Below are 16,504 nucleotides of genomic sequence, written 5' to 3'. Positions count from 1 at the left end.
AATAAAACACATATATTAAATAAAAATATAAAATATATAAATATCTGATTTTGAATACATTGGTAAACAAGGACATACTGAATAATATCTCTCGAACAGAACTACTTTTCAGGTAGAAATATAGTAATAATATACACTATAACCTGACATGCACAGCTTTATATCAAATAAAGAAATATATGCAAATGTTATCACTAAGAGTATGGAAAAAGGTTTATTCATCGCGTTAGCCATTTTGGATGGCAAGGACATGACTTTATTCACCTCAGCAACAATCTTTAAAGAATCATTGTGGAAATATGCCTTATTGTGCCATATGAGTTTTCCATAATAATTTATTAATAGAGATGTTATTGTTTCCTTAGGTGATGCGGATGTTTCAGATGCTGTTACTGAACCTGTTCAATCAGGTATATATCCTAAGATAAAAAGAATTGATAAAGAAATTATTCATTATTGTAAATATGTTGTTAAGTTCATTTATATGCATTTTATACAAACAATTTTGGAATAAACAATTGCAGTATTGCAAGAAAGCTTCACTGTATAATTTGGAACCAATGAAGATAGTCCTTGACTTACAACCATAATGGAGCCTGCCTACTGTAATCATCAATGGTGATAGTCATAAAGCAGATCATCACATGTCCGAGCCATTTATATTTATTTATTTATTCATTCATTCATTCAATTTCTATAGCCACTCATCTCAGTCAATGATTCTGGGCAGCTTGCAATTCAAAAAACATGTTACAATTGAAATACTAAAAATATTTTAAAACAATGAAAATGAAATAAATACAGATAGTAGCCCAGATATTTGGCCAATTAGCAATATAGCCAGGAAATAGGGCCCTTAACACATTTAGCGCCTGAGCACGGGAACAGGTTTTTAGGTCTTACGAAAGACTAATAGATTTCATTCTAATCATCCCGAGTTCCGTAAAACAGGGACCACTGCACTTCAGTAACCTTTTTTTGGCTTTTACATTGACTTTTTTTGTGGCAATCGTTAAAACCACTCAGCATTGTCATTAAGTGAATGCACATCATTGAGAAAATGCATGGTCATTAAGAGGTCGTTATGGGGCAATTTTCCAAAAACAGGAAGTAAATACCAGGTTTTGGCAAAAACTTTATAAGTTGTGGTCTTATGTAACTGCACGATGCTGCAAACAACTGTAAATGTTGACAGTCAAGTGCCTGAAATGCAGTTGTATAATTACAGGGGGAGCAGTATGGGATTATTGTAACTGGGTTGTAAATACATTTTGGGGATTCATCATAACTCCAAATGGTTGCTAAGTGACCTATTGTAAGTTAAGGACTACCTATAGAGATTGTTCACATTTTGACCAGTTTTAACCAAGTGTGGTTATTCCTCTGGAATTCATTGAAATTATTTCAATCACGTTTGTATATTCCTTGGCATTTATTTCTGTTTTATATGTTTGAATGTGTGTAAATAAGCATGGATTTTCCAATTATTATGTGTGAAGTCCTTGGGAATAGATTGGGAGTTAATTCTTGCTTGAGTGGGAAAGAGAGCATTATGAATTATCAGGAAAAACAGAAAGAGACAGCAAATGTATGCCTTCTGCAGCTCCGTGAATGAAGTAGGAGACAGAAAATTCAGTGTTTACTGAAAGCAGATTAGATACAAAATTGTGTTCTTTTTCTAACTATTTGACACAAGTCAGATTGTTGCAAACATTTAGCTCTGAGACCCAAGCTTTGATATGTCCAGGTAGTCTTTGAATTACACATTCGTTTAGTGACCAAGTTACAATACCACTTTAAAAACAGATTTATGACTGTTTTTCACACTTAACAACTGTTGCAGCATTCCCATAATCACCTGATCAAAATTGGCCATTGACCTGTGTTTATGATCGTTGCGGTATTCTGGGGACATGTGATCATCTTTTGCAATCTTCTGATAAGCTAAATCAATGGGAAAGCCAGAGTCACTTAACAAGCGTGTTACTAACTTAACAATTGCATTTCCACCTGGCTCTAATCTTTTAGTTTCTGTTAATGTTAAAGGTGATATGTGCCACTAGACGAGACACTATCTTGGTTGGAACCCCAATTGTATTCTATTTTGTATTTTATCACTATTTTTTATTTTGCTATACTCTATATAATTTGTTTAATCTATTCCTGATAATTCAGAATAAGGCTACATATACTGTAATATACTTTTATTGAAATTACTGAGTCTATTTCAAGAAGCAAGTGTACATCATTTAAAAATACCATTTTTTTTCAACTTGTTCATAGTACATGAGGAGGAACATACAGAAGAACATGTGGCTGCTCAACAACATGATACAGGTTAGTACAATATTTGTCCATTCAAACTAGTACTTTGTATATAATAGCACCAGTAACTAGATGTGACCAAAACTGCTGCAAAAATACGTAAATAAGTTTTCTGCTTTTATAGTTATACGGTATGAGCAGAATAATTTTATAATAATGTACATTTAAGTTACTTTTTATTAACAAAACGACACTACACTACACTAGAAATTGTCCATGAACAGTAAAATGCAGCCTAAATGTAATAGTAACACTTGGCAGTTGCCGATATAACTATTAAATATAGCAAGCCGTCTATGGATTGTTTCCTTTCTATGTAGGACTTTTATCCTACTTGAATAAACCCAATTTTGGCAGAATGTTACCCTTCTTTGCCATGTAAGGACTTTAAACATATTTGCACCATTTCATTTCTGAGAAAATATTGTTTTACCCTGTTTTCCCCCAGAATAAGACATCCCCTGATAATAAACCCAGTCGGGCTTTTGAGTGCATGGTAATACCGCCAAGCGCTTATTTCAGGGTTCAAAAAAATAGGGTCTTATTTTCAGGGAAACACGGTAGTAATCCTATAATGTTGTAATAACATCTGTAAGTGCGTGTCATAATAATTGACTAAAAATCTGTGAATTACAGAAGTTCCTGTTCGCACAGAAGATTATACAGAGGATGATGTAATTGGTAAGTTACCTCCTCAGATTCCTATCTTTAATTAAAAGTAACTTTCACACTGTGCTCATAAGACAGATTTTACATAAAGGTAGAAATAAAACTCATAAGCAAATTTGAGGTTTGTAGCCGAAGTTAAAAAGATAATGTTTTTTCTTGACAGATAAAGATTTGTCAATTTATTTTTTTCAAATGGAAAAAGCAATTAGAACAAGGCAATAATCAGGTTGATATTTTTATGTATTTCTAGCACTTTTTTCCTTTTTTATTCCTAAGAATTTTATATTTTTTTCATTGTATTTATTCAGGTTAGCAATTCAACATCTAATTTAATAACAGCATTTAATAAAACAGCTGATACATTTTTTACAATATTGATTAGTCTTTAAATAATGGTATGGATAAAACCATGAAATTTGGATAAAGGAGGCCTGGCTTAAAGTCTTTGAATTGGATAAAAAATATATTAAAAATGAGATAAATATAAAGTAGGATCATAGATACCATTAAACAGAGAACCTACTGCAATAAAAAACACATGTCTGTAGAAGAATGTAAGTTATGTTCATTATGGGGAGCTACTGATCTGCAATAGGAAGTTTTCAAATCTTATTCCATAATGAATTTCTATTTTAATTTTCAAAATATATTCCTGGAAAGCACATAGTTATAAGGTGTTCTGTGAGGCCAGGAATTCAGTTTACTTCTTGATGTGGCATGTAATAGCCATATTTTATGAGAAGTGTAGAAAAATATACGGCATAACTTCTCCTATATTAGGAGAATATAGCATAACCTCTCCTATATTCACTACATTTTTCCATCATCATCTATGATATAGCAAAATCATCTCAAATCTTCTAGGTTTGTGGCTCCTGTTAATATGAATTCTAAGTAGTACTTTAATAAGGGGCAGACATGTGGTAGAGCAGTTTAATGTGTGTGGTCGCATGGATAATCACGGAATTCTTTGCTATAAATTTAGCCTACTGCTAGAAACTTGATTGCCAGGAAATAGGAACTGTAGAATTTGCTTCCTCTAAACAACCATGTCAGTTTTGCATGTTCTTCAGGATTGGAAAATATAGTGAATTGAAATTCCAGAACCCCCTTTCATTATCTATATTTTTTTCTCTATTTTTGAACTGTTTATCATTGAAAAGTATATATTATAAGTATTAAAAGTATATATTATAGATCTTCAAGAACTGAAGTGAAATTGCTGTTTAATCAGTTTTTTAATGCCGCATTTTTTTCATGTGAGAGAGGCAAATTATGGCTTACAGGGTGTCGGTTGGAGTTTTTTATGTGTAATTTAGATGTGTTTATTTATTGTCTTAAAAAAACTACAAAAGGAATTATTTAATAGCATTGTTTCTTTCAGTTTTAAAAATATTTTAATTTTAAATGAGCAAATTGCATTGCATTTAATTTTAGCTAATATTCACACATAAATTTTAGTAGTAATAAGAATCTGGCAATTTTTATCCATCATAGTATGGCTTATTCATACTATTAAACAGTAATAGTTCAGTACAGGTAATGTTCTGTTTCAGGGTTGCTGATATACCCCCCACCCACCCACCCACACACACACACAGTATTCAAAGCTGGCACTGAATTTTAGACAGATAACAACAGTCAGCAATGTGAGTCAAATGCCTAAGAGAGCTTGCCTGAACAGTCCAAGAAACAATAACATAGACCAAATACATTCCAAGAGTCACAGGATGCCAAATTGGGTAATTAGTTGGTCCAGTGGTCAATGTCAGGAACAAAAAGCAAGAACTAGAAAGACAAACAAATGTTTCCAACAAAGATTGTAAGCAAAGAGGCTAGCTAAATCTAGTTAACCAACTGTCTACAATTACACATGCCTTGCCCTTTTCTTAGTGAGAAGCCTCCTTGAGGAATGTTGCTCAGGTCACATTAGGATTTGTATAGACCTGGGGCTTGAAGATTGTGCCTCATCATCTGACTGTTCCAGTTGAACAGGAGATCCCTGTGGCTGATCAGCTTCCATTGAATCCTGACTTCCTGATTGTTAAGGCTGACCATCCTGAAGCACAGCCTCAGCAGGAGCAACATTGTCAGATGCCAAGTGAAAGTCAAACTTTGAATCATGGCTATATAAGAGTCCTCATTTAGTGATCACAGTTGGGTTAGGGCTGCTAAGCGAAATAGTCACTAAGTGGTCAATTATGTAGCCACAACTGTGCTTTCCTTTTCTCCACTTCCCTGCCCTTTGAAATGCTTCTCTCAGAAACAATGCTAGGATATCCACTTCAAAACTGACAAGACAATTCGTTTTACATTTTTTGCTTTTGTTTGCCTCCTAAACTTCCTGACCTTTTGGAATATTCATTCAGATGTTGGTATAATTCATAAGAAAGGAATAAATATTTGTATTTGACATTCAGTGGAGAAAAAGGTTTTTACAAGCAGGTACATGATGAGGAATACACCTTGAAAACAATGCACTATCACACTCAGCAAACAGCCAGTATATTCCCCATTGTTTGCCTGCTTATAATCTTGAAATCCCTTCCTCTCCAATCTTTCTACTCTGCAAAGAGGGAGGAAATGAATCAGATGCAAGAGAGTCTACAGAAATCACTTGTATTTTCTTCTCTGTCCCTTTCCACCAGCTAAAAAGATTTTGCATGTATATATAAATTCTTTGTTTGTGTATACCTATCTTCTTGTAATCAAGAGTGTTTATAGAAAATAGCTATTAGGGTGTTATTAGTGGCTTCAAACTATGAAGCTGAAGTTTATTATTTTATTATATTTATTGTTGTAAGTAAACTTAATTTTTTTAAATGTCTTGCTACGGATGTTCAATAACTATTGTATGGATTTACATATCTCTGATATGTAATAGAAAATGTTACCAATAGAAAATGTCCGAATTTTGTTGTAAAAGATGTTCCTTTTATGGGCTAGTCAGGAAAGCACAAAGTATTAATATATAATTAATATTATTAATTAATATTAATTAATAAGTATTAATAAAATACCTATAGTATAGTATAGTTTACTTTATTGTCATTGCACATGGTACAACGAAATTAAATGCCATCTTCAGTGTACATTATAACTATAAAAATAAAAACACAAACATACGTCCTTTACATTCTGTATAATTGAAATTGAAAACCCGATATTGCACTATACTGTAGAATTCAATATGGTTATTGCCCTGGGATAGAAGCTGTTTTTCAGCCTATTTGTCCTTGTTTTTATTGACCTGTACCGTCTGCCAGATGGTTAATAGTTCAAAAAAGGGTGCCCAGGATGAGATGGATCTTTAAGAATATATTAATTAATATAGGTATTTTAGGTATTCAGGTACACATGACTTAGTTTGCATTTTATAGCATAGTTCCTTCGTCCAATACAAGTGCTGAGGAATATATCAGGGATGGTTCTTCTTAGGATGCAGTCTGCTGGGACACATCTCTAGTTTGGCTATAGTGGGACTGGGATGTAAGACTAAACAACTGCTTGAATGAATCTTATCTTCTTAACTAGAGATGAAGTTGAGTTGATGTGAAAGCTTTGTGGACAGCCCATAGAGTAATTGCTATGCATTTCAACAGTAGTTTTGGTGATACAGGTCCTTCTACTGTATCCTATTATGTTACAGTGGTCTGAATATGAATGTTTAGTTCAGTTGCAACTGACTTATATTTGAACATTAACTGGCACATGAATTTGTAGCTCCATTCTCATAATTTCTCTCAAAAGACCCCAGGAAATAAATTACTCATATTTCTGTGGTTTTGGTCTTGAGACATTCATAATGCTTCCATATCTGATCCTATCAATACCCTTGTACAGACATCTTATTTAATCCTGTATGTGTTTAATTCCTGCCATTCCCAGCATATTTGCCTTGACTCTTTCTTTTTGGCACAGTTTTATGCCATTTGAAAATATATCTCTTTATATGAAATATTGACATGATGGAACAGAGGAGAATATAAGCAATTTTAGATTTCTTTTCTATTTAAACATTGGTTTGCCATTTTTTCTACCTTCATGTTCATGATTTGCATATTGGTAGCTGAAATAATACATTACGATTTGGAGATAAAGACCTAATTCCCATCTATTTGTTTTTAAGTTCATTATTCCTTCTGCCCTTCAGTATACATATAAACTATTTTTTCAAACATTCTGCCACAATGTCTAAGATCAAAAATATGCAAAAAATTAAAATCTCGGGTGTTTTCCCGCGTCATTATAAATAAGTTGGTTAAAATATTTAAAATCCCAGCTTAAAATCTTCTAAAATTCCCTACAGAGCACTCTGCAAGGTCCTTTAAAACCTCAGCTAAAATCCTACCAGTGACTTTAAAAGTTTTTCTTAAAGCAATGTTTCAACAGGCTCACACCCTGTCATCTTCAGGCTCTGTTTCATGTAGAAGCTATGCGTTCTCTGTTGCGGGGCCGGAGCTGTCGCTTATCTATATTTGCTGCTGCTGACGTATGCTGGCTAGCCTGCAACTCTGTGTTCTGGTTGGAGGACAACAGTTTTTCTTCCTGCTTCCTCCTCCTAGCTACTTGGCTTCGTGTTACAGGCCCAACTTTCTCAGATTCTCTATTATTATCTGTCTGCTGTAGAGGGGAAAGGATTCTGGTAGGCATCACAACACCCTTGATTGTTAGTTGAGATCTCAGCCTATCTTCTGGCTCGATCCTCTCTCTCTCCCTATTGCTAGCCACCCTCTGCAAAGAAGGAAGAATTCTGGCAGGTCTTACAACACCACTGGTTGCTTGTTGGAATCTCTGCCTCTCTTCTGATGTTAACACTTGAGTTTCTCTCAGTGCAGGTCCCCAAATACTTGATAACCTAGAGGCGTCATCTCGTCTGTTAATATTCTGCGGCCTCTTTTCAATTTCGATGGCCTCCCTGATTATTCTTTTGTTGAGATGTTCCTCTTTCGCCACTGTTCTGGTTTTATTAAAATCAATATTGTGTCCCGTGGCCTTCATGTGTTGTACCAAAGAAGAAGTTTGCTCTTCTTTCCTCACTGCATTTTTATGTTCTTCTAAACGCACACTTATTCGTCTATTTGTCTGTCCAATATAAGATGACTGACAGGAGGCACATGGCACTTTGTATATCCCCTGGTTTTCCAACTCAATTTTATTCTTAGGGTTTCTCACCATCATCGATATTTTTCTATCTGTACGGAACACTGTTTTTATTTTTTGTTTCCGTAATATCTTACTAATTTTATCGGTGGTCCCTTTTATATAGGGCAGGATGGCAGTTCCCATATTCTGTTCTTCTTCTTGGGTTTTGCTCTGTCCTACTGTCCCTTGCTGGATTATAGTTCTAATTCTATTTTCGTGGAACCCATTTTCCATTAATACTTCTGTGAGGGTCTTAAGCTCTGTTTGTACATGTGCCTCATCTGCTAGACGTTTAGTTCTAGTGATTAAAGTTTTTGCCACTGAACTTATTTGTGAGGGATGATGGTGTGAGTGTGCGTTCAGGTAACGATTTGTATGTGTCTTCTTTTGGTAAACACTGTGTCCTAGGGTGCCATCAGTTCTCTTATATATTAGTACATCTAGGAATGGGAGTTGATTTTCCTTCTCCATTTCCATAGTGAACTTTATCTTCGGGTGCATGTTATTCAAGTGTGCTAGAAAATTGTCTAGCTTGTCTTTTCCATGAGGCCAGATGACAAACGTATCATCTACATATCTGAGCCATAATTTTGGTTTATAGATAGTTTGTTCCAACGCTTTAATTTCAAATCCTTCCATGAACAGATTGGCAATAACTGGGGAGAGTGGTGACCCCATTGGTGCCCCTTGCATTTGTTTATATCTTTGCCCTCCATACATGAAGTAGGTGTTAGATAGGCAATGCTCTGCCAATTCTATGATGTGGTTTGGTAGCTGGTATTTGTTTTTGATCGTTGCTAGAGCTTCTGTAACGGGTACTTGGGTGAATAATGAGACCACATCGAAGCTTACAAGTAGGTCACCCTGCTCTATGCGTTGGTTTCTCAGAATTTCTATGAGATGATATGAGTTCTGCACATAGGAAGCAATCGATTCTGCAAATGGTTGTAATTGTTTGGCTAAGTATCTAGCCAAGTTTTGTAGCGGAGAGCCTATAGAGCTGACTATAGGTCTGAGGGGTATGCCCTCTTTATGTATTTTTGGGAGGCCATATAGTTTTGGACATTTCGATGACTTCTCTCTGGGAATGATTGTTCGTTGAACTTCTTTATCTATGGGACTGGCCTTTATCTTGGCTTTGGTAGTTTTTTTCTAAATATGTGGTTGGGTCAGTGCTTAGAGGTTTGTACGTAGCGTCTTGGAGGAGCTCGAGTAACTTTTTGTCATAATCTACCGTATTCATTATCACCGTGGCATTGCCTTTGTCTGCGGGCAGTATAGTTATACTATCATCCTTTCTTAGTTCCTGCAATGCTCTGTATTCTTCCCTGGGCAGGTTACTCTTAGGGGGTTTGCTAGTGCAAATAATGTTAGTAACTTCATGCCTAATTCTATCAGCATCCTCCGTGTTGAGTTTTGTTAAGATAGCTTCCACCTCACATATCACTGTTTCTACAGGAATTCTCCTGGGCGCTACTGCAAAATTAAAGCCTTTTGCCAAAACGCTTGTTTCTGCTGTAGTCAGCTCTCTGTTGGAGATGTTATAAACTACCTGTTTTAGATGGTGCTGTACTACTCTAGGGGGTCTCCCTTGATTTTCTAAGTACTCACATTTCTTTTGGTGTCTATTGTTTTTGTAAAAGGTCTCAGTTTCAGCTCTCCAAATGGCCAGTAGTTTTATTTTGTCCCACAGAATTGGGTGAACTGTGTTACTTATTTTCAAATGCAAAGTTAATAAATCCTTATTTGTTTGATCTAATAAGAACCTTTTGTTATGGAGTTCATTTCTCAATAATGCCATTGCTGTTCTTCGTAAAATACGTTTGATGGGAGCAGACATAGGATGGAATTTAACTCTAAAGCATGTTGGTATAACTCTTCGGTCTTGGCAGCGACGTAAGAAACTTAGATCACATAATATTACAGCCCTCCTTACTTCAAACTTTTCATAGATCCTAGTGAGATGGTACATTTCCTCCCCGTAGAGGTATGATATTTGTCTTCTTAAGTTTTCGCGGGTGTGCATATGCAAAAATTAAAATCTCGGGTGTTTTCCCGCGTCATTATAAATAAGTTGGTTAAAATATTTAAAATCCTAGTTAAAATCCCAGCTTAAAATCTTCTAAAATTCCCTACAGAGCACTCTGCAAGGTCCTTTAAAACAGGAATTTTAGAAGATTTTAAGCTGGGATTTTAACTAGGATTTTAAATATTTTAACCAACTTATTTATAATGACGCGGGAAAACACCCGAGATTTTAATTTTTTGCATATGCACACCCGCGAAAACTTAAGAAGACAAATATATATATATGTATGTATGTATGTATGTACGTACGTATGTATGTATGTATATGCAAATAATTGCCATTTATTTTCTAAGCACGAAGATGAGGATTTTGAAAAACATCTTGATATAAAAAAAAATTGTTCATCCTTCGGGTACTCCAGCTTTCATAAATATGAATGTATGTTGGACAATTTTCCTTCCACATGTGCTTTCTCTCATCATAATGGGTGTTTTTTTAATGTATATTTAATAGATGTATCAAAGCGAGGTGGGGTAAGAGATTGTTGGGTTTCTGTGATCATTTTAGTTCCAAGAGAGTGTCCTTTAATTCTGTTATTGCCTACCTTTTACCCTAGGTAGCAACTTTGTGCTTAATTAAACAGTATTTCTAATAACACATAGCTAAATTAACTATATTACAAAGTTGCATATTTATATTAAAGATTATTTCTAAATCACCTGTTTTATGGTTGGTCCTCTAATTTAGATCTCCCCTTATTTTTTCAGATACTTAACGCTTCAAAAAGACTCCCTACATCAGGAGGACCAGCCTAAACCATATTCTACACAGTGGCAGCAGATGTTTGTTAAATTTTTCTATGACATAATTAATGGAGCTCAGAAAATTAGTGGTGGGTGGGAGACACTAAAAAGTGTTTCATAAAATTAATTTACAAGACCATTCCATTTAGAAATTCCATTTTTAATTCATTCCCCATAACTACTAATATAACATAAAAATGTGAAACCTTTTTAAAAGTACTTAATATGCATGGCAAATTCCTTTCTTAAAATGATCCAAGAAATGCAAAAGATACTTCTGAAAATTCCTAAAACAGTGAAGGATAACATAGCACATAGTTGACCTTTTAGTATGCCAATTAACTTTAGCATATATTTAGAGTACTAATATTCATTTTTAATATTTTTGTAGCATTTAGTACAACATGGGTTTTTTTTTACTTCTCCCCTTATTAGTGGACAAACAGTTATATCTGAATCTTAATATGTGGTGTTCACATAATTGTAAATGTGCTATTTATAGTGTAACAGTAAATTATGGATGTAATTTGATTTTACTAAGTTTTAAAATGTGAACAAAATATTTTGGTATATTTACATGCCTTATGGCAAAAAACTAGTGAAATAGGACTGTGAAATAACTTGGACTTGGACTTCTACATACTAATTTTGTGTGCCATTATTTATCTGATTTTAGCCCAGATAAAGCAAATAATTTAACCATGGGCTATTCCAAGAGGATCACTAAATATATTTTTTACTTTTTAATGTTTTGATGGACTGATTCTTCTAATGAAACTTTAATATTAAAACACAAGGATTTTCCTTTTCCTTTTGGCTTCATTATTATCTCTGCTACAGTTTCACATAAACTGCCAGGCAATTAAATTGATATTACATAAGTGATGTCTTTGTAACTTCTTATAATAATAGAACTTCTGCTGTAAATAAGATTGAAAAGTAAATGATTTTAGGCTTACAGTTTAATCATTACTGCTTGTACCTACTTTATCAAAAACTGTTCGTTACATATATTTCTTAATAAATATTTACTCTGCTTACAAAAGATCAATATTAACTGAGGCAGTCCATAAGAGAATTGTTCTCAGCCTGCTGCATAAGTAAAATATATTCTTTCAGAAAAAAATAAAAAGCAGTTACATTTCAATTTTAGATTTTGATAGGAAATAAATACTATTTGAATCCTTGAGGGTTTACTAGAATAGCAATAGAATATGTGGCTTGTATATTTTAGGAGGTGATTGATTGTAACTTGATTTTTTTGGGGGAAAAAATAGAGATAAATGCAGTGCATTTTTATTATGTTGAAATCTAAGATAGTAAGGACTACATAGTTTGAGTGTGTATGTAGTGCTTTATCAGGTATTTTTGTGGACTTGTTCTCTTCTTCTCAGTCTCTCCATCTATGCATGAAAGAGTTCCCACCAGCTGTAACTGCCTTGGTCTCTCCCTATTCATTGTGTCTACACAGGGGCTGTAGCAAATGAGAACACTGTGCTAGAAGGACTATGCCATATATATTTATAATACTTAGGAAACAATCTGTTCATACAGATCGAGGCAAAGTATTATTCTTCATGGAATTAAAATTGTACATTTCTAAATGACAGCAATACATTTTATAAAGCCATAATTTTAAGGATAATTAAGATTATTTTGGGTAAAATAAATTGAATTTTTGTACAACGACTCTATTTTTGAAATGTTGGGATAAGATGATTGTGCTGTGATCAAATTTTCTGTTATGCTACAATGTTTTTCTTGTTTACATAAGTGTGCCATGGAGACAAGGTGAAGGGGACTATTAAAATATATACCTTCTGTGTTAACATTTGCTGCAATAAAATACAGAAGAACGTTTGACGAATCGAGTCATTATTTTTTTAAAAAATACTGACGTACACTTTAGTGATCGGTCATTAAATCATTATAAAGGCTAGAAAAAGACCATTCAGGAGGAAGAAGGAAGGCAGAGCTAGAAACAATTCAGGGAAATACAAAGAAAATATGGCCATAACTATTACTTCCAGAATATGTTATGAGTTGTATTATACTAAGGATATAACTGAAACTGTTATTTAACATATTAGGACCATTTGCAATCGACATTGCAGAGACTTGTGACATAAAGATAGATTACACGAACAGTCTTTAAGGTTACTGCACAGAATTCCTTGCGTGTGCTGTAGAACTAACCCTAGCTAACCATTGCTGAATTTATTTCACAAATGTGAATGTGAAATGTGAGGGGGTATACTCTCTCTGTGACATACTGTATGTTCTGGATAACAAATGGTGCCTTCCTAACAGTGGTATAACAATCTCTGTAGAACTAATAGTATTGAAGATATATAAAGCAAATCTAAGCAAACCATACAAAATCCAATTCAGATTAACAGTTACGGTAATTTGTAAAATTGATCTGATTCAACACAAAAAAAAAAAGAAATTTGATTTGACTTGATATGATTATCAAACTGATTTGATTTAGATTTTGGGTTGATTAAGAAAAATCTGCATATATGTTGAAATATCAAAAAAAAATTCAGATATATTCAGATAATTTAAACAAACTAATTTGTTTTATAAATTTCATTAGCATCAACTGTCCAAACTGTATATTTGAATGGCAAATGTATTTTTATATAGGAAACTGATCAAGACTGGGATTCCATCTGAAAAGGGAAACTATTTCAAACTTTGATTTCAGATGTGTTGTGATTCTTATTGAGCTGATGATGGTAGTGGTACTTTGTGTCATCTCAGAGCCTCAGCCATCAGTTCATATAGCCATCAGTAATATTCAGTAGTATGCTTTAACATGGGCAAAAGCTTTTTCTACTTATTGGGGTGACCAGGGGATGCCTCAGAAGTGAGGTGAAGCAAATCAGTGCAGCCAGCTTGATATTAGAAGCTGAGGAAAGCACACTGCTTTTGGAAGCATTTCAAAGGAATGCTTTGCTCAAAGTATCATAAAAGCAAAGCAACCCATTTAAACTTTGCACATCCTTAATTAACAACACATGGATATTTTACTCAGGGCACATTATGGTTACATGGTATTTATTTGAAGACAGCATTTTAATAATTCAATGAATATACATTTGAACTTGCTTTTAAAAAGGATCAGGATGATAAGAAATCTCTTTACCTATTCCAGGACATGGTGAAAAAGAAACTCTGCAAAAAGAAAAAGGTAAGCAATTGAAAATACGGACAGTTCAAAAATCTAAAATTCCTGCATTGGTAAGGATATATTTGAAATAGTCTATTTTTTTTCTGGGGGATTTTTTGGGGTGGGGTGGGGACTTTGACACCTACAGTGAGACAGGGTCAACCTGAGAAAGTAATAATCATATCTTTAAAAAATACTTCGGATACCATTCTAGGATTTGGGAGGAAAATGTTTTATCTATATGGTTTGCATAGTTACAGATCTCATGTTCTCCATTGGAAATGGCACTCAGGCAAATCCTAAGACTTGTCCCTAATATATCGTTTAGACTTCTTGATTTCCAATCTTTTTTGTTTATTTAAGGTTTAAGAAATAAATACTTTTTTATGTTTCTTCCCCCCCCCCCAAAAAAAACCTCTCAAAAGAACTTAATAATTTAAAAGCTTGGGCAACCAGATGCCTACTGTGCATCACAAGCCATTGCTCTCTGGCATTTGCAATTTGGAAGCATGCTGTTCTCATGCTAAAAGACAGAAACAAACCTTCAAATTTCTGAAGTGACCTATCATTAAATATATATTTTTGAAGATCTCCAGTTTTCTTACTAATATGCTGAATGGTTGAGTCAGTTACATTTTCAATTTAAAATAAAATGGACAAGAGATGGAAGAGTTTTGCTTTAGCTGGCAGTATTGCTACCTTTTAATTTATTATTATAACATGGTATTTAAACAGAAATATAGCAAGAAAAAAGGCTGCTACGACTTCCAGTGAAATAAGAAATGTTCTGTAGAGGTTGCTATTTTAAGATTGATAGCAGTTTATTGATTTTGATATGTATTCTAAAAGTTACACCATAAAATATGCATTGTTTAAAATGACTCAAAAGAACAACTGAATTGTGCAAGCATGAAATGCCCCACCTTGCTCTTGATTGAAACAGCCCAACTTTTTTTTCGATTTCTACATGAATTTGCAAAAAAAAGAAAAGAAATTAATCTTTATGAATGGATTCCTGAAAGTGGATACACTTTTTTTTTTTTTTTTGCAGTCATACACAAGACAGGTTGCTTTAATGGACCATGGAGACATTTTGTTTGTACCAGATCCAACCATTTCTTCTGAATCTTCTTCAGAATGCACCAGAATATTATACAATACTGGCCAATGTAGACATCTGTCATTTTTTCCTTGTCCAAAAACAGGATAGCATATGGTAGAATGTGAACTCAATGTCCTGAAGCATATGGGTGTTCTTGGAAACAATGTATGAAAATAGACCTCCCAAATCTTTAAAAATGACAGCAAATTATTGTTTTCATGCATTTGTCTATGCAATCAATCATATTGAGCTAAAATGCTGTAATATTCAAAATACTGAAGTGTAAAGGTAAAGGTTCCCCTGCACATGTGTGCTTGTCATTTCTGGCTGTAGGGGTGATGCTCATCTTCGTTTCTAAGTCGAAGAGCCAGCGCTGTCCGAAGACATCTCCATGGTCATGTGGCCGGCATGACTAAACACCAAGGGCACATGGAGCGCTGTTAGCTTCCCACCAAAGTGGTCCCTGTTTTTCTACTTGCATTTTTTACATGCTTTCAAACTGCTAGGTTGGCAGAAGCTGGGACAAATAACGAGCTTACTCAGTTACGCGGCGCAAGGGTTTCGAACCACTGAACTGCCAACCTTCTGATCGACAAGCTCAGAGTTTTAGCCACTGAGATATAGATGTGTTTAAATATTAATAATGAAGGACTAGTAACACTGCTACATAAATAGATAACTCCTACAAATACAATATTACAGTTCTGACATGAGAAATATATATGGGAAATAGCTTACAGTCGCTGTAAACAAGTTCACAAATTGGTTTAACAGTTGGTGGTTTTGGAGTTCTGGTTAAAAATATCTACAATTCGTCTTATCTGCCATAGTTGTCTTGAATTCTATAATGGTAAGGTCCTTGAGTGTTTTTGTTCATTCTAGATTAATTTTCTCCATACAGAAGTGTGTTAATATTGGAGACACATAACCTGAAATTTCATGACCAGTTTTATCCCAAAGGGCAGAAAAAGATACTGTACACAGAAAATGACCATATTAAATTCAATAATTTATATTTTATCACATCAAATTTATTTTTTGTCTTTATTCCACCCACTACTTGGAGGGGGAGACTTTTTTACTTATTTATATTTTATGTTCATGTTGATCCTCTATGTGTATGCTGAAACCTCTAAATAATAAAAGCTATAGCTCTGCTACTTACCACATTTCGAATGGTAAAAACCAGAGAGGATAATGGGATTGGCAGAAAGGCAGGAGAGAGATCTTTGGAGATACAAGTGTGAGGCAGGTCT

General features: G+C 34.2%; 1 protein-coding gene across 5 annotated transcripts in view; it reads left to right on the top strand.

Moving 5' to 3' along the window:
* ASPH (aspartate beta-hydroxylase) overlaps positions 1 to 16,504 on the top strand; it is a 106,036-nt gene that overhangs the window by 49,884 nt on the left and 39,648 nt on the right. For all 5 annotated transcript variants that reach the window (XM_034429839.3, XM_034429837.3, XM_087890614.1 and 2 more), the window contains 4 exons: positions 366 to 410; positions 2,284 to 2,337; positions 2,962 to 3,006; positions 14,132 to 14,167. In XM_034429839.3, the coding sequence (XP_034285730.1) occupies positions 366 to 410; positions 2,284 to 2,337; positions 2,962 to 3,006; positions 14,132 to 14,167 (180 nt within the window). The remainder of the gene's footprint in view (positions 1 to 365; positions 411 to 2,283; positions 2,338 to 2,961; positions 3,007 to 14,131; positions 14,168 to 16,504) is intronic.

The sequence above is a fragment of the Pantherophis guttatus genome, chromosome 3 (assembly GCF_059756535.1).
Source record: "Pantherophis guttatus breed Tessera chromosome 3, ASM5975653v1, whole genome shotgun sequence".
Lineage (NCBI taxonomy): Eukaryota > Metazoa > Chordata > Lepidosauria > Squamata > Colubridae > Pantherophis > Pantherophis guttatus.
Note: the sequence above shows the minus strand (reverse complement) of the source record. Positions and strands in the feature narration are given on the sequence as shown.